The 24,130-nt window shown below is 33.7% G+C and overlaps 1 protein-coding gene across 1 annotated transcript in view; it reads left to right on the top strand.

Moving 5' to 3' along the window:
- Positions 1-24,130, top strand: part of LOC108729345 (protein turtle) — a 243,709-nt gene that overhangs the window by 191,265 nt on the left and 28,314 nt on the right. Inside the window, exon 8 of the mRNA XM_018458406.1 lies at positions 18,798-18,928. Coding sequence (XP_018313908.1) covers positions 18,798-18,928 — 131 coding nt within the window. The remainder of the gene's footprint in view (positions 1-18,797; positions 18,929-24,130) is intronic.

Raw genomic sequence — 24,130 nt, 5'->3', positions numbered from 1 at the left:
GTATTTTCACATTCTGAACATTTTGATAGGCGCACACGTGAATCGGAATTGCGAACACGAACTTTTACGATCGCGGCTCGCGTTCGCGGTAAGTACATTTTTCAGCTGAATTCGGCTACATACATGTTTAAAATTATTTGCTGCGACATTTTTTCATAAAAAAGCAGAGTTTCCTTCGCTCAAAATATCTTATATATTACAATCGTATCTTACTTCATTTCTCATCATAATCTGTCTCTTTCCAAAACGTATTTTCCAAGTTTAAATAAAAATTCATGTAATCGATTTTTTTTTCATAGTGTACCATAAACAATCAAATAATGAAATATTGAAATTTTTATTTTTCAATCAATAAACTTTAATCAAGAAAACAACTTGTTATAAATCGTTTGAAAAATATAACAATTGTATTAAACAACTATTCAAGTAACTAATTAATGTAACGGATTTTTTATTAGTCAATAATTTTTTATTACTTCTTAATTGTTTTATCGATCTATGAATTTATTTAAAAAATACACTTTTGCACTCTATAATTTTTTATTGTACGATTATGTTAACTTATTTTAATCGAAAAGATTTTTTCACAAAATAGCACGCTATTAATAGGAATATAACCGATCAATAAAATCGCTCCGAACGATCATCTATAATAATAACGTATAATTTCGTAATAAATATCCTTTTATTATTCGGTCATTTGCGCGCGAATGCTTTAACTCTCCGATAGATATATTATCCTGCTTGTTATTCGCTGCTAACTAATGTTGCCGGTGGATTTCGGAAAAACGATAGCTTTTTGTCTGGTAATTGTAATTACCAGCGATCTCTTCGACTTTCTTGACAGCTCGCATTGTTAATTGCCTTAATTACCGTGGCGAGACTGCGCCAACTACTGGAAAACCGCCATCCAGAAAAGTCCCATGAATATTTACGAATGCTTCATTTGTAGTTCAAGTTTCGATTCATCCTCCTATCTTTTCACGGTAAATTCCCGACAGTTATTTATGAGACACGAGGGATCAAAACTCGCTTTTGTAGCGACTTTGATGTATATTCAGAACAGCTTTAGTTTCGAATTGGAATACACAATAGATGAGATCTTTAAAAATATCTCAAGTTTCATTCTTCGAAGTTCGCGTGAGTAAACGAATATGATTTTTCAAGGAATATAAACAGGGATTATCGCGACGGTAAATGTTATAATATTTCACGGTGCAGCGAAAGTTATGATTTTTAAAAACAGTTGCAGTTACTGACAAGAAAGATATTGTAAGGAAGAAAAGTCGTAAGACAGGTGTCATAGAAATAGAGCTGGGGATGAAGTTTAGAACTCATCAGAAGATGAAAGTTAAAAAGAAGTGACACGAAGACTTTAAGATTACATTTCGTAGGATTCATAAATTCAGCGCGTCCCAGAAGAGTTCAAATGTCAATGCCTTCTCTTACGTCTGAACTTTTCATATACTCGCTATATTAGTCAAACGTGACGATTTTTTATTTTTGATTCCTGTAAAATATCACCAATCAGAACAGAATTCATAATAATTGCACTAGCGATTTATAATTTAACGGTCTAACACGAATGAAGTTATCCTCCCCCTCCGAAGAGAAACATTGATTTATCGAAACTGGGTTAGCACAATAAATCAATCGCTGCCTTCCGAACAATTTTTATTTTAAAAATATGGAAACATGCATGATGCAATTTTTTAAATGTAATGCAGAAATAATATAGTGCGTTCTCTTTCTCTTTTTTCTTTTTTAATTACCATATAAAGTAGTATGTTCAAAGAAAATCTTTTTATATTATATATGAATACATATTATGTAATAAATTTAATATAAACTTTAATTAACACGTTCGATATACGCGATTTCCAATCCTTTCGAAACAAGTACACTTCGATCTTGCGAAGAAGCGCAACTTAAGTGGAACTCTTGCTCATAAAGAAAATGGAAAAGAAAAAAACTTCGGGATAAAGAAGAAGCGGTAATCCGATGCATAACCGAAGTTTTAAACTCTGACACTTAACAAGCAGAATCGCGCTATAAATTCCGAGATGCAGTAACCACCCGTCTCGCTCGGACTACGAATATCTTCGAAGGAGCTCGAGAAGCTCATTTTACGCTCCTCGAGTGCCCGGGGAACGTCGTAAAACGCGTTATTACGATTCCCGGTATAGCTGCACCTGCCATTCACGACAAATTCATTCGTCCAGCAGCACGATTCCTTGAACGAACATGTATTGCGTAATGATGTCTAACTCTCCCGACCCTATTAACGCAACGGCTTGCGATCTACAAGGCGATTACGATCTATACGAATGCATTTAAGCGGAATCGAGTTTAAACAGCGGGTTCTATAAGTATAATACAAGTCCAGAATATTAATTTGATGGTAGATATTCCATATCAGTGCAACGAAATGGTCTCTTTTCACATTTACGTTTAAGAGAGATCGCATGTGGAATATTTCGTTTCCTCTGTGAAAAAAGTTTGTGGTATTTGTGACTATAACTTATAATTCGTAGTCATTCTTTGGGACAATTATTATAGTTGGTCCAAAAAGTTTTCAGTGTAGAACAATTTCTGGTTTGTAATGTAATATATTCCTGATTGTGATGTACAACACTTTTGCAATAACCCATGTATAGTAAAATTGTAGATTTTATTACGTCATCGATAAATAATTAAATAGGTCCATGTATCCATTTCTTTTACGTATAAAGTTTTAGTTTATGATTACATTGCGCGTCCCACCAGCCAGTGATAAAAAATTGGCATTACATCGGCGTCGTCTTTAGCTGGCGCGTCTCTGTGTCGCGCGCGCACGTGACGATAAATTTTTCATTTCACGTCATAAAACCGGTCCGGTCTCGTCGGTCTTTCGCGTGCTACGCTCGTGATAATGAAATAGGACGTTGCACGACAATGTCTTTTCTCCTGGTCACAGCTTGCCTGGTCATGGTTTTGTTTATGAACATGATGACACGCACGTACACTGTTTTTCATCTACTCCGTGTCTTTACAGTTATTTTTATGAGTGCAATCGATGCCGCAGGTGCGATATGCTCTCTCATTCGCAGAGGAATTATTTGCCCGAGTTCTGTTATAAAGCTTCGAGCTCCACAAAATTACGATTTGTTGCTTGAAGAAGCTATATAATTAATATTAATATACGATTTATTAATTTTTGAAAAATTTTTTATTTTTCTGAAAATATATGTTAAACTTAATAATATTTGTCTACATACAGAAACACATAGGTACACATACCACTCAATTATTTCAAAAAATTTAAAAATAAAATTTTCTTGAAAGTCTTTTTACGGATTTTCTTCTTTGCCAGTTATAATTTATTTAAACTTGAAGACTCTTAGAGTGCCTTAAGAAATCGATGTTTATTTTAATATTAAATATTGTAAAAATTAGATGAGATACATATATAACAGCGTGGATATCTGCAATGAAAAAATTTAGAAAAAAGTTATTTTACCTTTTTTTATTTAGTGAATACGATATAATGCGACGGTTTAATCTACTAAACAGGATTTTAAGCATCGGGTCAATGACATGAAAGCCCTAATGAATTATGAGTGTTAATAAGCGTTGCAAGAAACGCGCCGACAAAGACGATCACTGCCGCTACCGCCATCGGTCTCTTTTTTCGAACGGTGGTGCATCTCGACAGGTGGTGCATCCTAGCGAAGTAACTTTACAGAAGGCTTTTAGACGGGGAAGACCCGTTGGGCCATCGTGCCAAGTAATAAGGACATCGCAACACCTTTCAACCTCGTCACGGACCTTCTTCCTCTCTCGTCGAGGCTTTCTACCTCTCGTTCGCTATTTATACGCAGCTTTTTTCGTGCTACCAACCAGGATGGTAACATGAATTTTTACATTGTGAGTGGTAACTTGAAATGCTTTTAAATATCCGACTACAGAACGCTCTAAACCCATCCGGCTCTTCTTTCATTTTTATAAAACTCGAAATCGGCTTCAAATTTTTTTGAAAAATTTTTTTAATATCATGAAATGTCATGAAGCACATTTTTTTTATTATTAATTTTTTAATAGTTGTTTATGCTTTTAGTATGTTAGCTAATTTTTAACTTAAAGTTACGACACGAGTACATTTAATATTAAATTAAGAGATTTTGAATCAAGTCTCTGGAATTTAATCTTCAAAAAATCTTTAAAAAATGTTATGGATATAATAAAAAAATATATTTAATATAAAGAAAAAATTATTATACTTAATATAACTTTTTCTTAAAATTTAAAGTTAATTTATATTTTTTTACAGTATCAGTGTTACATATAAGATAACTCCAGCAAATACGCCGCGCTGGGATTTACCTAGCCGCAGAAGTAAAAAAAAAAATAGAAGGAATGGGGGTAATTTTCTCGCAACTACTCTGTTGCATGCCTTTATGTTATATTAGTATTGAGTTATAATTTCAACTTCTTACTGTTAATATTAATGAAATTATTGTGAGTTGAATCGATTTGTCACTGTAATAAGTAACGCCATCATAAATTATAATCTACATAAAATGATTACTGTAGAACGTGTATAAGACCTAGTGGTTATTTCGTGTTACATACGTGTATAGAGGAATTACAAATACAGTCAACTGGATTGCGTGAATCGTGGGAAAACTCAAAAATTTTTTGTAGGTATGGGGGATATTTCAAAAATTTCTAATTAAAAGTGGAAAAGTCATAATATCGTTTTATACGCTTTGTGAAATTCTCACGGATAATTAAAACAACAAAACTATTCGCGTATTTTCTACTCCTGAGAAATGAACCGTTAATTATTTCGCTTCGTCCGTCCAGCCTAAAATCCAGACTGACAAATATGTCGTGGACGATCGTGCTTTTTATTGAATCCTATGCATTTGATATTCAGTTAACGACCGATGGAGAAGGCGCGAGCACGAACGAAATAAAGCCGCATTTAGTTTCATTAAATAGCGTCTGGCGTGCAAGCACGCGATCGCTTCGATTATTCACGCGGACAGAACAGATTCGCATATTCATTATTTTACAAAACGTTCTTCCGAAGATAGTAATAGCAGAAAAGTCATTGAGAGATTTTTCCATATATTATATACGATACTACAGAAAAAAACAATCATTGAATTGATAAAATATGTTTGGTTAAGTAATTTTGGTGGAAGTAAATAGAATTCCTGATTATTATAATCAAATATTTTGGTACGCAAGCAGAGTATATTTAGACATAATACCGGAGTTAAATAATCTAATATTTCAACGATTTCAACCCACAGTTCAGTTATTTTTGCCAGAATTCATGCTAAGTGGATCTATTATAATTACCGTAAGAATATGTATAATTAAATTTGTCTGGTTATCTTAACTACAATTATGGATCGTTTATATCTCTTCAAACAGTCTTATTATATACGTAATTCAGGTTAAATCAAGAAATTTTTATTTTTTTCAATATGTTTTATTAAGAATAATAATTGAAATTACTATCCAAAAATCATTGTAAGAAACAATTAGAGATTGGTTACTACAATACAAAAACTACAAAAACGTTTTATATAGTAGACTTCGTTCTACGTCGTCTTACGTTATTTACCGAAAGAAGCAACGTGAATAAAAGTTTCTAAATTCCGTATTCCTTGGAGTTTACGTTTGCGAAATGTCACATCGTTAACAAGCGGTCCTTTAAATTCTAAGAACTCCAAAAGTGTTTGCATTTTCCCCGAACTCTTAGCATCGAATAGTTTTGTAGCATTGAAAATGTTTATATCATCAACGTGACAAATTCCAGAAGAAAAATCAAACAAATTGTATTGAAGTCTGTCGCATGATGGGTATTGTTGTTGTCTCTGAGAAATGATATAAGAAGCTGTAAGCTGTAGGATCACTGGAGGCATTACCGCGAGCGTTCTGGAACGCAGCTGTCGCTCGTGATTAATTAGTGCGGCGATCCTAAGTAATGCCTGTCGATTCGTTATCTACGACGATGCGTGTGTATATGCGGGGACGAACGGTCAGACCGGATGGACGGTAGCTTCGACAATTTTGTGGTTTAGGTATGCTCGCGTCTGCGGTTCCGAAGTATCGATATTGCGGTTGAGTGTCCAATTTGCGAGTGCCGACGAATCCGCTGATTTACGGACGACAGCCGGAACTGCTGTTACGGGAAGTACGACACACGCTCGGAAGCGGATAATCCACTTCTGAGGAAGGCTTTACGTCATTGGAAGGGGGATTTAAATTGGTGGATGTTCGTGGCAGTAATACGCGAGAAATAGCGCATGCCGCGGATAACAATAATTTTTCCGCGAAAGTTATATTTAAGGCATGAATGAAAATCTCTTTTTAAAGAAATCCTTTACTTTTTAATAATATATTGTGTTCACATATCTTTCTCTTTACTTATCGTATCTTTTTTTTCTTTCATTTTACGCGCGTATGTTTTATATAATTAAAGAAAAAATTATTTGTCTGAATTTACTAATCACTTTTAATGCATTCGTTGCTTGATTAATTGTCCGTATCTTTGCAAAAACTTTACGCACTATTAATTGCTACGTTTAAGGACTATTAATCGTTACGAATTCTTCGCGCGATAAAACTGTCTTAGACTAGAAGGAAAGTAATTTTAATGAGGTCGTCACGGCCCAACGAGCCAGATCGGGTAACGTTCGATTATCGGAATGGAAAGGATTCACGCTGTTGACGCGGAAAGATTTATGTCCTCGCGTCGGTGAATGATTTATGCTCGCACGGTTTCGCGTGGTTTAGGAGTGATAATACTGATAATCCCGACAATCGATAGTCACCTTGATTAAAATTGTAGCGAAGCGCCAAGAAGAACAAACACCCATCGAGCTATAAGATAAAAAATGAATCTTTTTGATGTAAATCTTGTGTCAAAAAAATAATTTTTATTCATATTCTATAATATCGTGTTGTATTATATTCTATTATGTTATATATAATCCAATATAATGCAACACGATATATAATAAGAAAAAGATTATTAGGTAGATATAAATTTGATATATAACTTTTGGAAAAGATATTTATATCGCATCTTTCCAAACGAGTGTAAAAAAATTAATTCATTATTTTACTGAGATTAATTATTCTCCGCGACTCTTGACGTAAACATTTGAAGGGGACGTTTTTGCGATGTGAAATGCAGCCGTCGTGCATCATTCACTGCACGACAAATAAGCAATTATCAATTATCGCCTCGATGAGCATTTAAGTGTTTATCCATGTCCCTATAACTACAAGCGGAGTTACTGTAAAGCCACTGCCGTTCGGCTGCAGCCAGCATAGCAGCGCAAACTCCCTATTGTAATAGTCTGCTGCACTTTAATTGACTATCATAGTCCGCGAGCCTTCGTTATCATCCCCAAAATTAACCTGGTGTGTGGTAATCCTCGCGCGCACACGTACGTCTACCTACATGTTTGAGCTTTACTGCTGTTGGCACGATATTGACATGTACTACTGTCGCTTCCTAATTGACTACTACTTGCACCGTCGTATGTGTGTGTTCATGTAATCCGCGGTGTTGTTCCACTCGACGTATGCATATAACATGGTGCACCGTCAGTCGTTAGCGAAAACCTGATCATCGCGTGTTCTACTTATCAATGTGCATTCGTCTGTATTAATCTGCGTCTTCGATGATGAACAGGAGAGGTAAGAGAACAATCGAACACGTTTCTGTATAAAATTTATACGAAAAGAACGGTTTTGTTGAAGAATCTAAAATTATAGTTAGATACAGATCTGAAAATAATTTCGCTATACTATCAAAATAATTATTTAGAGCATTTATGTAAATGACAATGCTGCAAAAATTTTAATTTTAATAACTAATTTAAGCGTCCTATATAATTCTTTTGATGATTCAAACAGAATTATCTCGTAATAATATTGTTGGATCATCAAAATGATTACGATAATAATTTCAAGCATGAGAAATGATGCAAAAAGTTTTGACACGCAGTTTGAACGTCTTACATAATTATTTTAACAGTCCAACAAAATTATTTTTAGATATGATCTAACTAAATTTTTATATACTGTAGCAAAAATTTTTCTGTATTGATTTATTATGTTTAGAATTTTGTGATTTATTATATTTTACATCCAGTAGCCTTTTTTTTAGAGCCCGTTCTATACCGTTTCATCGTTTGTGATTATTGATCGTGTATTGTTTTGATATTTGTAACTGTTATGTGCATAACTTGTTACGATATCTCACAAAACGTCCGCGAGCACAAATAAGTTATAGATTCATCAAGAAACCGCGAACGTAATTGTACGAACGTCAGCGTCGCGCAAAAACGATAAATTCAAGCATTGTCTTCGAACGTTGGAAAGCCATTATCGAACGCCATTACTCGCGAAGCTAAATGGTCCTGAACTGCAAGGAGAACCTGATCGCCGAGCGCAGTTCGATACCTGAGTAACGCCATCGAGGAAATTTCGCGTTCCTTGAATCGTTAAGCTTCATCGTTAACCTCGATCGCTCGGACTCTAAATCACGATTCTGTCAATTTCACAGACGGGTATGTCGGACTACCTCACGAACCAATACCTTAATTAACATTCTAGATCCTTTTATGGACAGGAATTAAATGAATCACAATATAATCGCGCTCCCTGTTACTACTTTTCTGATATTCAGAGTTTTCAAAATATTGAGTTCAAATAAATTTTAAAAAGTGAATGTAATCCACATAGAAAGACAATCAAGGAAATCTTTTATTTTTAAATTTTTTAAAATAAATGAATGGTTTACACACACACACACACACACACACACACACACACACAAATATTGTTTAAATTAATATTTTTTAAAAAATAAAGAATTCTAAAAAAATAATAATATAATAATATGTTATTATAATTATTATAATAAAATACTAATATCAATAAAAAATTAATAAATAAATAATAATATATTAATGTAAATGTATAATCACACCAATTTATGTGTATAACACTTACAATAATTTTTCGTAAGAATAAAGAATGGATCTAAATACTGTATCTAAAAGTAAAACATGTAGTTTAAATATATGTAATTAATAACACTGGATGATGCAGTAAGGTTAATTGTATCTCTATATTAATTTCGTAAAAACATATTGTCATTACTCAACGTCGCTTTCGTTTCCAGTAACCGCAAAGTTTTTAATTAAAAATTGACACAGCCCGTGGTCGACATTCCTTCGGTTACGACGTTAATACAGTACGATCGCGTATGTCGAATCCGCCATTCTGTTCGTTGGTAACCTCCGCCTTTCGAATAATAGACAAGGATGACAAAGTTTTAATTAAAAATTAGTAGCCTTTGAGAGGCGATCCCCTTGACTCTCCGTGTCGCCGAAAATCGTGAACGCTCGCTCGCTTTTCCACGACTACCACAAATTCCTTGAGTTCGAAATTCATCGTTTTCTACGAAAATTTAAATCGAAACATAGCCGTGTATTTCACAGACGTGAATCTAATTTAATACATTTTCTCAGTAAAAATTCGATACAGACGAAATTGAGTTTCTTTTGAGAATATGAACTGATCAGTTATGTGATATATCTGTTTCTTTTTATCATTTTTTTTTATTTATTATTTTTGATATACTGAACAAGAATTTACTAAATTTTAATAAATATTTGTTTAAATAGTATTAACTAAACATTTACTTACAATAAATATATATTTATTAATTAAAAAAATGATTCAAATTAATGGTATCAAATAAATATATGTTTCAGTAAATTCAAACAAATATTTATTAAAATTTAGTAAATTTTTTTTAGTATAAATGTTTATTTGTGTATTTCTATATTTTTTGATAAAATTGTTCAAATCGTTTGATCACTAAATGATCATCAAATGCTTCCAACTTCTTCGTTTTTGAGCGGTTCTTTCCCTCACGTTTCTTCCTCACTGCACATAGACATGTAATCCTTTTAAAAATCGATCATTATCGCGCCGGCAATCTTCGCATTTTCGGTTGCTCGTTTGGCCTGACTTGTCGACTCGGCAGGATCGACACGTATCTCAGATCGAATGGATTGCACATTTCGATCCATCCCGAAAATTTTATACTAGCCAGGACATCGAAATCCATCGCACGACAACCGGCCGAAAAAGAATTCGCCAGATGATATCGTGCCGATTTATCGCACACGTCGCAGAATTCATATCGCATACCAGCTATGTGGATCTATTTTAGAAATCTCTTCTCAATCTTTCGCTCTTTCTCATTTCCTATTTCGGTGTAAATTCATCTCATTTTCACTTCTTCCTTCTATTTCATCTTTTATTCCCTGTTCTTGAAACACATATGATGACATGAAGTAATAGTCTATAAAGAATATTATGTCATTTTATGCAGCTATTTTTCTGAAAATCATTTCACTATTTTATTTTATTTGACATCTATAAAATATAATAATTAGGAATCTTTTTTATATCAGACGTGCATTAAAAAACAGATGTATGATATCTATTGTTATACATATATTATTAATTTAAAATAATTAACCCGGGAATAGTTGTCTAGATTTTTATACTCTAGGCGAGAAAATGTGAATTGTTGTAAAACAGATAGCGTTTTCTTTTTTTTTGTTACATTGTATATTAATGATTATTTTCCAATTTATTGGCATTTGGAAACATTAATATCAGGGTAATCATATTTTTACTTCTGATCTTAAATCGAGAGAGGGAACATTAAAACGTGATACATCGCTCGAGGTATTCCAATTTTTAAGATGTACTCAGAGTTAACGCATATTTTTCCCTTATTCTCCTGAATTCTTAACCCGTCTTCTGTACTGCTAGATCTCCATCTTCCTCGTAATTCCAGCTACTCCTATTGTTTTTCCACATTTTCGCCGTTTCTCACACGGTTTCGTTGTACTTCGCCTTCGTTCTTTGCTGCGTTCTTTGATGCTTTATCCTCGTTTTTCCTTTCTTTGCATCTTCTTCCTCACCGTTCTACATGCTCACGCGGTTTTTCGTCAACATTTCTTCGCCGACATTCGTCTTCTTTTCCCCACTGTCTTCTAGCACGTCCCGTCTTTCCATCCTTATTACATTCTTCTTCATTCTCGTTTCTCGTAAGTTGTAAGTGAATTCCCTTCTCGCTATTCCTTCTCGTTCCTTTCTCACTTTAAATTTAAAGTTCTTTCCCTTTCCTTATTTCTTTCTGTGGACGTGGAATATCTTTAACAAATTATAATTATTTTACAATTAAAATTTTTTATAAACACATCTTCGACGATTCTTCGTAAAAATTTTCCCTAACTTTTCACATTTGATCTGTTAAGCATGAAGGGATTAAACTGATATTTTATTCAATCTATATCTTTTTCTTTGATTTTTTCTACTTGTAAAGAACTTCGTTAGATTAAAGGAATTTTAATTCCTTTATTCCCTTCTCTCCGAACAATAAATTTTTCTCTCACTCACACCTGACGTGCACTGCTCCGCTCGGTCTTTCTTCTTGTCCCACTTTGTCTTCCTCCTCTATTTCCACTTTTTTCTTTTGCACTTTTCTCGCCCTCCTTATCGAGACTTTTCGTTTGGCAAGAACTTTGATGAATCGAATTCTCTGTAGGGCGACGACAGTAGTCCACCACGCAGCCTCCACGAGATGCCCGAACGAACAATGAGATCTAAGTGCCAAGCTTTATTCCAGGACGATCGCTCGAGATGCCGCTGACGATGGACTGCCGTTATCTATAATACCGATCGTCGAAGAGAAAAGAGTTTTATTATCTAAAAGATAATATTAGAGACTGCTACAAATGGTTGCGGACTTTTGAGTACCGTAAAATTTGCTATAATTTGCATATGTGTAAAAATTAATAATGCAATAAAAGTGATGCAAATGAATTGAATTAAAGTAGAATCTCCGATTTCTATCAAGACATCTTCACTCATTTCAAGATATTCTCTGCTCTCTAAGCTCTGCTTTCTAAAATCTTTGTAACTCTCTAATTATATATATAAGAGTGAAATCTTATTCTTAAAAATTAACAACTGATTTTTCACCATTGGCTCAATTGTCATTCTCTAGAATTAGAGCCCACTCCAAAAATTCTAGAGAGTGGTTTATATTCTTTCAATCGCTTATATTGTATATATAATTTGAAGATTATTTTTGTAAACTGTTGTTAAAATATTTAAAGGAAATATTACATTTATTTATTTACTTTGTTAATCGATGTTGTTCAAAAATATCCTGTATATTAATCATGTATCATGCGAAACGAGAACCAGTTGTTGTGAAAATTCCTACGCAGGATGCAATATCGTTTTTCATATTTTCAACGACGCGCTATTACCGAGAATTCCCAAAGGCATAGTAGGATAATGCAGAACAGAGCGATTTCAATACAGAGATCGGTCGATTCGCGCGGAACCGGATACGCGACGCGTGTCCGGTGGAAAGCTATGAAAAAAAAAAGAGTGTCACTATTTGAGTGCTCCCGCAGAAATGAAAATGCCCGACGCGGCACGATAATTGCTCGCGTCGTGTCGCTTTTGCGAATTTCCATCGAGGCGCGATCGCAAGCGCGATCGGAAACCACTAACCAATCATCCGGCCAATTTCGTTCAACTGTAGGGTGTGCGAAAAATACAATACATGTACCACGAGTGCCGCTTAAAAATCAATTTCGTAAAATAATATTAATAGGCTTGCCTGAAAGAGTGAAAAGGAAGAGGGACAAAGCCTCTGAAAAAATATTTGAATGGTCAAGACTCGCATCTTCAGATTACAAGATAATTAAATATTCAACATAATCGAATATTTAAAGGTAAAGGGAAAGACGTTCTGTATTTAACTCTTTGAGGATCTTATTTTTAGGAGTTTTCGGGATCGATGAATTTGATTCTGACCGCAAGAAAATAAAATTCCAATTTTAAGAAAATAATCTGATTATCGTGAAACTCAATTAAGAGATTCTTGATATCGTTAAGTTTGAATACCCATAAAAATGTCGAATTTAAAAGGATAATAACTTTCAATGAAGAAGGATTCAGTGTCACAGGGCTCACAATCAGAGTTTAAAAGTCAGTTTGGAAATCAATACTGTTTACGTAGCAATAATGAGCTTCAAATAAAGCGAAACTGAAAACTTTATATTACTTTGCATTAAAAGGAATTCCTAAAACTGAGTTTTATAATAATCAGATTATTTTTTTCAATTCTGTTCGCCATACTGGATCTATCATTTTCAATTTTTTATTTTTATGACCTCTGATACGAATAAAACATCAAATTATCCTATAGGCCAAGTTTCATGAGAAAAGCAGTTTATAAAATAAAACTGTGACTCTAAATGAGTTCGTTGGTCCACAAAAAATTAATCCTACAATAGATAATAGTCACGAATGTGAAACGTTTCATTTGCAGTTAGCGAAATTCCAATGCAGGAGAAATTCTTGTGCAGTAGAAGTTATCTTGCATAATTGTAACAGCATCCTTATACAAGACGATGGAATTTTAAAATATAACATAATCAAAGACAATTTACGTTGAGGTAAAGTTTAAAAAATTATTAAGATTTTCTGAGAGGTATCTATACATCTGTAAAAAGAAATACGCATATTTTTGACAAATAAGAAACCGCGAAGAGATTAAACGCGGTTTAAGCGTTCGAATGCACGTGTAAAGAAGCATCCCGCGAGAGAGAGCTTGCGGATGCGGTTGCACGTATTTCGTAAATTTCAGAACGGCTGAGTGCAGCCGCGGCAGCATCGTCGGGATGCATATTGTGGTGTCGCCGCATGCACGCGCGTTTATATCGAACGCGCACTATGTAACGTGCAACACAATCCGGGAAGCGACGCGCGCTATATGCGCCGATGTAAGATTTATTTCGAGATTACATATCGTAGTCACGAGAGCCGCATTTCCGAGCTACGACGATCGTGTTTGCCGACGTAATCAGCAACTCGCGTTATGAATATCGCAGTACTGCACGGTTCTATTATAATCCGACGCGCGCGACACGATCGCAAGATTCTCTGCTGCAATCATGAAGACGCGATTTCGTAAACTCCTCGCGGAGAAACAGCCAATGTAGATTATCGCACGAATCTAATATACCTAAGAATTTGCAAAGTTATACCGTATATATTTTATGGACACACACACATAGTGACGTATTCCGATAATTTAAAATACCATTTAAACTCTCTAAATTGCTTGGAGTGAAATCTCACTTTAAGAGTATAAAGATAAAAGTATAGAGATAAAAAATTTATCGAAAGAATTTTTTTATATCCGATAAAGGTAAAAATTGTGTTGATTCTTATTATAAAATTTAAATTGACATTTTCTATTTTTTTGTATTTATTTTTCAAGATGATATATTGATCTTCCTTTATTTACTTTTACATTGATTTATTTTAAGCTTATTTTACAAATGTGGCACACAATTTTATAACGCAGTCAATCCATATATTTGACGCAAAACGTAAAATTAGCGACGAGACATTACCGTGTTTCCAGATTAGGCTCCACGTTGCATAATTACCCGTCGCATTATATTACGCGAATTTATCGGGAAGATTCTGTCATAAGTCGTGTTTTCCGCTCCGTCGACGATTCTCTCCCGTCGCGTTTCGCTACTTACTTCCATTCCCCGCGTCTTCCGTTTCCGCGCGCAGATTCGCGACGGCGTGGAAACTAAGTACGCGAGACCAATTCAAACCCTGGCGAACAAACGAGTTGAAATGGAATCCTCCGCGATTGCGATTAACGACGGACTATTTGGAAAATTATAGACGGCTGCATTCTAACGTAATATTCATTCCTTTACTCAAACAGAACTTTTTTATTCTACATTCTAAAAAATATGGAATGGTTTAACATCATGCGATGTTTTTATAATTTATCGTGTTGGTGTTGGAATAAATATCATGAGTGTTAAATTCACATCATACTTATTGTGTGGTGTGAATTTAAAATACCAATTATAAAACTGCTCATGATTTTAAATCTACATCTATATTTTTTAGAATATACAGAATGTACTGAAAAAAGAATCTGGTTATAACCACCGAATAATGAGTGAAATAATTTCAACTAAATGTTCAGGTAATATAATCACACATAAGTTTACCTTCATAAATATTTAGTAATTATTGCCATTGGAAATACATTCTAAACAATAACGGTGTCTATATAATTCTCACTGTGTTGATACTAATATTAACACCAATATAATGTGGATTTAACATTATGGTTTTAAATGCACATACTATGATGTTGATATAAACACCAGAGGTTTGAAATCGACACCATATTAGGTAATATATTAACAATAAGAATTATATAATATATAGACATCATGGGGGTGTTAAATCTACACCAGGGATATTAAATCCACACCGATACTTTTTAGAGTGTAGTAACACTTACTAAATATTTATAAAGATAAAATTATGTTTAGTTATATTACCTGAACATTTGGTTGAAATTATTTCACCCAACATTTGGTATAGTTATAATCAGATTTTTTTCTGTGCGTTTGTCGTACTATTTATTTTCGTAGATGGTGACGATTAACAATATTTCATTTCGTTAAGTGTGATGAAAAAATGATTATATAAAAAAATATATGATCTCTATTTTATTTTTCATTTTCCACATTCTCTTCCGTTGAATTTTCCAACGTTTCATTTCAATCTGCAGTTCCTAGCTGCCGTTCAATTAAGAGGTTGATACAAACCAGTAAAATCATCTGACATGTTTCTCTTCAATTATTTTAGACGGCGGGAAAAGGGAGCTGAAAGAAGTACTTGTATTCTCTCTGACTGATTTCTCTAGTGGAAGAGCTTTGTGTTTTCTCGGGCGCGAGAGCGTTAGACCGCCGATTTTCACGATATTCGATATAACCTGCGTTTTTATTAAAGTCACGTTAATTAAAAGTCGCTCGCATTCACTCGGAAGAAATAATAATTTTTTCCTCGTTTCGTTTCGAATCGACGCTACACGAGAAATCGAAGAAAAATATTGCGAGAGAAAGCTGGAAAAGTGTGCATACCGTTTTCCGCTCGTCCGTTCGATTTCGCGCGAAACGATCGTCACCCAACGGAAATCAATGCCATTTTGTTTATCGAGAAGCACTCTCGCGATTCTCATTGGCCGTTTCCCCGTATGTTACGAGAATGGATTGAATCAACATGCAATTACTATCTCGCAACGCTGCGCTCAACGGCAATGCGCCATCCATACGCGACGCTTGTAATTGTAGTTACATGCGATTGCATTGTTACAAATATTCCGGTCGCACACAAGGTATCCGGAATAACGACCGTTTCTCCTCTTGGCAATAAATAGCCAAACTCAATACGAGAAGAAATTCATGATGTCGAGCATAACAAAATTTGTTATTAATTATCGTTAATTAAATAATTTATAAATAGGAGCACATATACAGAGTGGCGCACAAAATCATACCATTTGCTTTATAACACATTTAGTTTTAATAAAATTGGTACAGAATTGGTATAGAGAATTAATTATCAAAACCTGGAAAATTGGATCATTAAGTGGTATGACATTTTATGCGCCATCTTGTGTATACACGTGCATATAATAATTATGTCATCTAATTATATTACGTTAAAGATATCACTGACGGAAACTTCAATTTCCTTTGATCAAAGTGTCATTATTAATAGCCGTGTTCCGTGCTGAGCACCGTATTCGTTTACATTTCCTTCATGCCATTAGAAGGGAGCTTTAAATTAGTTCGCTTTGATTTATTATTTAAACAACCTTATGGACGCGTAATCCTATTTCAAGAGTCTTTCTATACCTCGTTTCTTCTTCATTGAACATCGAGATTCTATTTGCAATGCTATATAATATTGTCATACTACGTGAATGAAGTTATTGGTTGTTTCATTCGTCACAAGACTATAATTAATTAACTTTAAAAGCCATTAACAAGATTACACATCCATACGTTGTAAAATGAAAAGATCAAACAATCCACACGATCGTGTTATTAAATTAGCTCCAAAATTTATTGTATAATTTTGTATGAGCTAACTGTGATAAATTTAAAAGCCTTCAAAGAAATTTCATGCGTTTATATTAAATGAAAGCATCGAATAATTCTCATTTATATCGGTAATTTATTGGTGATATATGCGTAATTGTAATTAATTAAAACAGATTCAAGAGTTACTGCAGAAGTTTTACATTCTTTCTCGATAAAATGATTTTATATATAATTATTAATCATATTACGGAATTAATAATGAAATTTATTATCGCAGAAATAATTTATAATATAATTTTAATATATTTTTTACTTATTTCTTTGTTGCAATTGATAGTCAATTTATTAAAATCAGTTATTCGTTTACATAAATGTAAAATTTGAGCGTTTTTATTAAAACGCGCATTCAATTGTCAGCGAAATGAAATTCTGGTCTCTAATCATCGCCCTTTATCATTATCATCATTATTCGAAAATTAACTCTACACGGAGCTTTCTACACACATATTCATATCAGAATTGACATAGTGATCAATCGCGATTTTCATTATATGAGAAAATCACGCGCGATAAAATTCCGTGCTAACATGACACGTTTCCGCTTTGACTCCACTGCCGAAAATGCAGATTTCATTAAAGTCCAGCCCGTTAATATCCGCAATATTATTCTGCCGTGCATTGCTATCCATCGGTTCATAAATAACGTTGTGTCAAAGCGACGTTTATAAATTACCGATGATGTCACGCTCCGATACACCCGTGGCGTTCAATTTTTTTCACGATCTCGTCCGAATATTGCGCGGGATGTATTAATATTTCGTTATGTTTTCTAAACATAAAAAAAACATTTGAAATTATTCATGTCGCTGTTGCTCGAATGTAAAAATAGATTCTGAAAATTTGTATTTTGCTTTCTATAAATGTACATTTCTCTTCAATAGAAATTGAAATTTGTTTTGATTTAACCAGAGAAATTATTTTCAGTGGTTTCCTCTATTTAAGATCTTACGAAGTAACACAAAATAATATAACTGAACATATAAATTTTTTAATAAAGATAGTAAAAATGGTTTTTTTTATTATTCACAAAAGAAATGATATTGTATACGCTATTAAATATTTAAGGATAATATTTAAGGATAAAATTTAATTTCTTAAGTTAAATAACATTTTGTTATTTTTAACTTTCAAATGTATCAAAATATATTATTTTTATTAAAAACATGTGGTCAAGAAAACAACAATATTTAATCAATCCATTTCTATGCTTGAATTGCTGAGGTAGTAAACAACATATTATTAATGTATGCATTTAAAAAATAAACTAAATTTGAATCAAATTAATTTCTTGAATTAAACTGTTGAACTCTATTATTTTAGTTAAATTAACATATTAAGAGTAAGAGCAATGGCGACTTGTAAACGATTAAAAATAACTCAAATTAGATATAATTTGATATTACGAATTTAACAGTATATTAACAACATTAGCCAACAGCAGTCTAATTGAAAGTAATCTTGTTAATTCGATGATAATATTAATGAAACAAATAACATTTTATTACAAGAGTATGGCGTATTTTTTTTCATTAACACTGTCACTTAATTAACGAGATTATTTTCAATTAGGCTGCTGTCGACTAATACTGTTAATAGATATGTATATCATTTTTTCGTGTACAAATTTAAAAAAAAATTGAATTATATTTGTCATTTTTTGTACAATGTTCGATTTTCTGATTGCAGTTGCGCCCATCGCCAGTCTCAAGATAGGTTCCACTCTGAATCCGAAAAATATCAAGGAGGGCTCCGATGTTTACTTCGAGTGCAACGTCAGAGCGAATCCCAGATCGTACAAACTGACCTGGTTTCATGAGGTAGGTGCTGCATCGACCACTCATTCACTCTTTTTTTAATTTTTTTGTAAATCGGAATCACCAATATGTGGTCCTCGCCGTAAATCGAATATTTAATAATGAGGCGAAAACGATGCGCAAATATTCCGCAGCCAACGAGCAGAGTGCCACTCGTGTACCGATATAAATATAGACTGCACTCTAATTGCGTATGTGATACATAAAATATGAATAAATAACACATGATTCAATTGTTGTTTTTCGATAAAGGTATATAGCCGAAACTTACTGATTTTAATTATTGACCTGTATTGTACAAAATATCCTAAGGTGAATTTTATTATATTGACGTGATTACCTTATCGTATTTGATTCATTGTTGCTTATGACTTTCTCATACTCTGGGATCGTTGTCGGTTTGTACTGATGAATATCAGGAAATATTTTCATGAAGAAACTGAGAACGCTCATTTCGATCACGAGGATGGTTTTAGACAGAAGATGTAGATCATAGAGAAATCAGTCGAATCGTTATCAAAGGTTATCTAGGTTAGTTGTAATTGACCTGCAGGGCATTGGTTGAACACTTCCAGCACTGACTGACCTGCTTTAACCTATCCTAAATTGCGTAATATACATCTCGTCATCGCATAATAACGTTATATTCTCTTCAAAAGATCGTATCGATGAGCAATATAGGCAATAATGCAAATGATTATTAAAATTGAAAATATACAAAAATATAGTAATAATTTAAGTGTGAAATAATTTTGTTAAATAAATCGTATACGTGAAAACAAGAGCTAAACTTTTATATTTTATCTACATCATAAAATACAAAATCTTCAATTTTCCCCCCTCATTTTCATAAACGAAGAGACATCATATGAGAAACATTAATTTTTTTGATATCACAGAGTTTAATCTTGTTTCTTTCTGATTATTGCAGATAAGTATACTTCATTTTAACTATAATGTTGCATGATTAATTATCGCACCGTGTAACACTAGATAATATAATTTATAAAATACAGTGCATCGCGTCGACTCCTGTCACTAGCTTTTCAAAATTTCGATTATTATTAATATCGACCTTTCAATGCCATTAGTTTCAAAGAGACAAAAGTGGTGAGGTAAACGAACGCACGAAGATACACACATATATATATATATATATATTTAACCGCTGCAAACGGCCACAGGGCGGAATTTCAGGGACGACCGATTTTACCAGCTATTTACGCGGGTCCTAATGAAATATTCCCTAATTAGTACGCCTATTCCGTCCGGCATTAACATTGCGCGCCGGTTCGTCCGCCTACGGCACTATTCGCTGCATGCGGCATTAGCCGAAATGAATTATGCGAATCATTGCGTAACGCTAAAGCGATCGCACTGAGTGGCATTTTCGCAATATTAAAAACCAATATAAAAAATTCGAAATACTAAAAACTGCAAAGAGATGTTATTCAGACTGCAATTACGTCATCGACAAAAGCAATATCGTAAAAAAGATGGATTTTCGGAAATTTAACAGATGCGAAAATATCGCTGAATTATTCGAGACCGGGATTCAACAATTCCTTCACATTTCATATTTATCGATTTAATTCTTTATGGATGGGTGACTCCGTTCGAAGCCATCCTCTTTTATTTTACAAACTGCTCATTCGATTTTTACGAAATTTGGTCTGAGGTAAGTAATGCTTTTCGGTCAAAACTAAAAATGATCCAATATTTGCGGATAGAATTTCAAAAAAATAATCCAATTGTTATATGAATTTTTAATTGCAAAATAACATCAAATTTTTAGTTTCGATTTATTTGGAACTCATTAGTGTTACGTAAACAGTACTGAAACATACCTAAATTGACTTCTAAACTCTGATTGTGTCCTGTGGCACAATCTTCCATTGGAGGTTACGTCTGAAATTTGACAATAGATTTATTCACGTTGCTCACACTTTTACACTCAGAGAATCTTCGCTTTCTCTCTCTTCAACATCCAAATCTATATTTATTTCGTTTCAAATTATATGAAATCTACAAACATTTTTGGAGATTTTATACAACTCGAATAAATCGATTGTTAGGCTATATTCAAACATATTAACGATCTCAAGAACCGAGTTTCATGATAATTAGATTGTTTTTTTGGAATGCGAATTTTAGAATTCTTAAATCAGCGTTTCTGAACATTTTTAGAAAATAAAAGTCTTCTTTATTCTCTAAATTTCTTGAAGTGAAATTTCACTCCAAAAAAAATACTGCCACTATTAAAAAAAGAATGAAAAATTTGCATTCTTGAACAAGAGTGAGAGATTTTACTCTATTTTTTTTTTTAATGAGATTCATCGGAAAGGAAAGAAATCTCGCTCTGTTTTAAGAATGAATGTCACTCCAAAAGTTGAACTCTCACTCCAAAAAGAATGCGAGTTCACACTCTTAATAGTGCAAATTTGTTTAATAGTGGCACTATTTTAACTCTTTTGGAGTGAAATTTCACTCCAAGAAATTTCACTCACAGGGAGTAAATTTCTTTGTTAAAAAGCTCTCTCAAAAAGTTAATCAAGTTAAAAAAGTTCTACAATTGCATAAAAACCAAATATCAAAGGATTGTTTTGAATTAAGTCATGTTAAAGCGATATTTTATGCATTACAAGAGAGTAGGAAAATGCCATTCGCCGGGAAACGAATTGCCGAAGTTAGCGCGAAAAGATCCTTAGCCCCGGCGCGAGGTATAATCAAAGCGAGGCTTCGCTGCGGCGCGACGCAATTAATCAGATTTGAAAGCGCCCCGGCGCGAGACGATTTACTCTCGGATTAGTCTCCGAGGAAGCTGCGGAGGAAAACACGTCTCGAATTTTCCTACGAGTCTATCCTCTGGAAAACCTCGCACTTGTATAATTTCGAGTATCTTCGTGCAGGATTACGTCAGTTTTCATCATCTCGCGTCATTCCACGCGAACGATCATTCGCGTTGAAACATTGGTATGTAATTCCTCTCCTGCTTTAGCAAACGCGATAACAAACATTATCACATATATAACACAAAGCGGAGAAAAGTTTTGACTCTTTTAACGTTCGACACAAGCGATATATTCTTTTTTCCGTGGAGACAATCGTCAAAAGCACATCGTGCAGATTCTCTTTATCTTCGGTCACTCAAGGATCGTCGGAGTTAAGCCTCTTGAGCAGGATTACGTCTTTCATCATTTTTTTCTCCCTCTTTCCCTTGTCAATCCCTGGAGATCATGAAATTCTACGAGCGTTTCCTCGATTCACTCATAACATCCTTGGCGTTCTGTAAGAATATCAAGCTATGATGTCGCACGTAAACTGTGTGATGTTTCATGAAAACTGCGCACTCGTCAATAACAATCCTTTGTTAGCTTCGATGAAACTAAATACTACGAAGTTTACGACGACTATCTTCGTCAATGAACCAATATTCCAAATAGATTCACAGAATCGAGGTAATATCTTTCCGTCAAATCACAACGCTCTTATTCGCGTACTATTTGCGAATAAACAATGCAAATCGAGTGACGTGCAAATATTTTCTGGGAATTGCCCAATGGAATTTCCAGCGAAGTTCTTTGCCTTTGTCGGTTTCAATTGAGTAAAAATTCAGCATACAAAAGTTAAAAAAAGTAACTATTTTAATTTATTTTGCTATTATATAGTTTTAAAATAGTAGAAAGAAAGATGTATTTCTTTCATAAGAGAACGATGATATTTTATTATTTCAGTTTATATTCCAAACGATTTGGTTCAGTTTTATTTAACCACAATCCATCCTCGTAATTATTGACAAACTAGAATTCATTCTCAATGTTGCTTTTATCTATCGATGTATTACTTTTATCTACTCTCTAAATCTTCTGAAGTGAAATATCATTCTAAAAAATTGAAAATTGAATCAATCTTGAAAAAAGAGAGAAAATATTTTTATTCTTGTTCAAGAGAGAGAATGAAAATATTTTTACTCTTTTTTTCAAGACTGACTCAATTTTCAGTTTTTTAGAGTAAGTTTTCACCCCAGAAGATTTAGAGAGTAAACCTATATCTATATATACGAATGCTATTTATCCTACATATCACAACTATTTTAATTTTATTCCTTACACTGTAATTTACACTAATAACATAATTACTTACTATTGTACAATTTTCATGCAAAAATAGTAGTATCTGTCTTTATCCTCATGATCTCATACACTTCTTCTAATAGAGCGAGGCTTTTTTTGTCTATTTCTAGCTAGATAATGTCTATGTTTCTGCACAGTAATATTGAACATTCGAAAGTTATGCTTGTGCATTTAAAAAACAATCATGATTATATATAAGGTAATTGTAAGCACGTCACTGCAAAGAGATATTATTTGCTATAGTAAATTTTATATTACTTTAAGATTGAAACTGACGGAATAGCTCCGTTCTACCTTAATACATGTTTCATAATTATCCTGCACTTGAATCCTTATCCATGTATATCCTCCTTTCTCCTATTCAATACCTTAGCTTTTTCTTTCCACGAGTAAATGATAAAACGATAATATAAAAATGATATGTAAAGTGAAAGAGAAGAAAATTTGACAGGAACGCACCGCATAACGTTTTCTTTACTTTAAAGTGACGGATTGATATATATTAACCTAACATAAATGTCTAAGGTTTCTCTTAGAGAATTTTCGGAAAAAGAAGTTATTTTAAAAGTAATGTCATTTAATGCACTGTATACACGTTTTTATGCAGATCTCAATCACTTAAGGCATAATGTAATTGATTTCGACGTAAGTAGAAGCATAACAAATAGAAATACACGCTGTCTCGAATATAGGAAATAGTTCCCTCGAGTCACTTTTTCTTTTTGTTTCTCTCTCTCTCTCTCTCGCTTTCTCTTTCTCGTTTTTTCTTCCTTCTCTTTCTTTTGCATACTGTTTGCTTCGGACAATTTCGCGGATCGTTTGTCTCGGTTCCAGCAGCGCGACGCTGTTGCATATTTAAGCTAAAAGACGGGCGCGAAAGGAAGAACGTTGACTGTCCTCTTTAAATTTGTAAAAGGCAGGACGGAGGTCCTCACGGCATAAAGGAGGATCGTCGCTCCTCTCGTGCACGCGCTTACAGGACGATTTTCTCCCTTGGATAGTCGCGTGCGCCGCCCGAGGGGACGAAAATTTTTCCTTAGAGGGGCAGGAATGCCGTAACGCGACTCCAGAG

This window comes from Mycetomoellerius zeteki, unplaced genomic scaffold (assembly GCF_001594055.1).
Source record: "Mycetomoellerius zeteki isolate Tzet28-1 unplaced genomic scaffold, Tzet1.0 scaffold73, whole genome shotgun sequence".
NCBI lineage: Eukaryota > Metazoa > Arthropoda > Insecta > Hymenoptera > Formicidae > Mycetomoellerius > Mycetomoellerius zeteki.
Note: the sequence above shows the minus strand (reverse complement) of the source record. Positions and strands in the feature narration are given on the sequence as shown.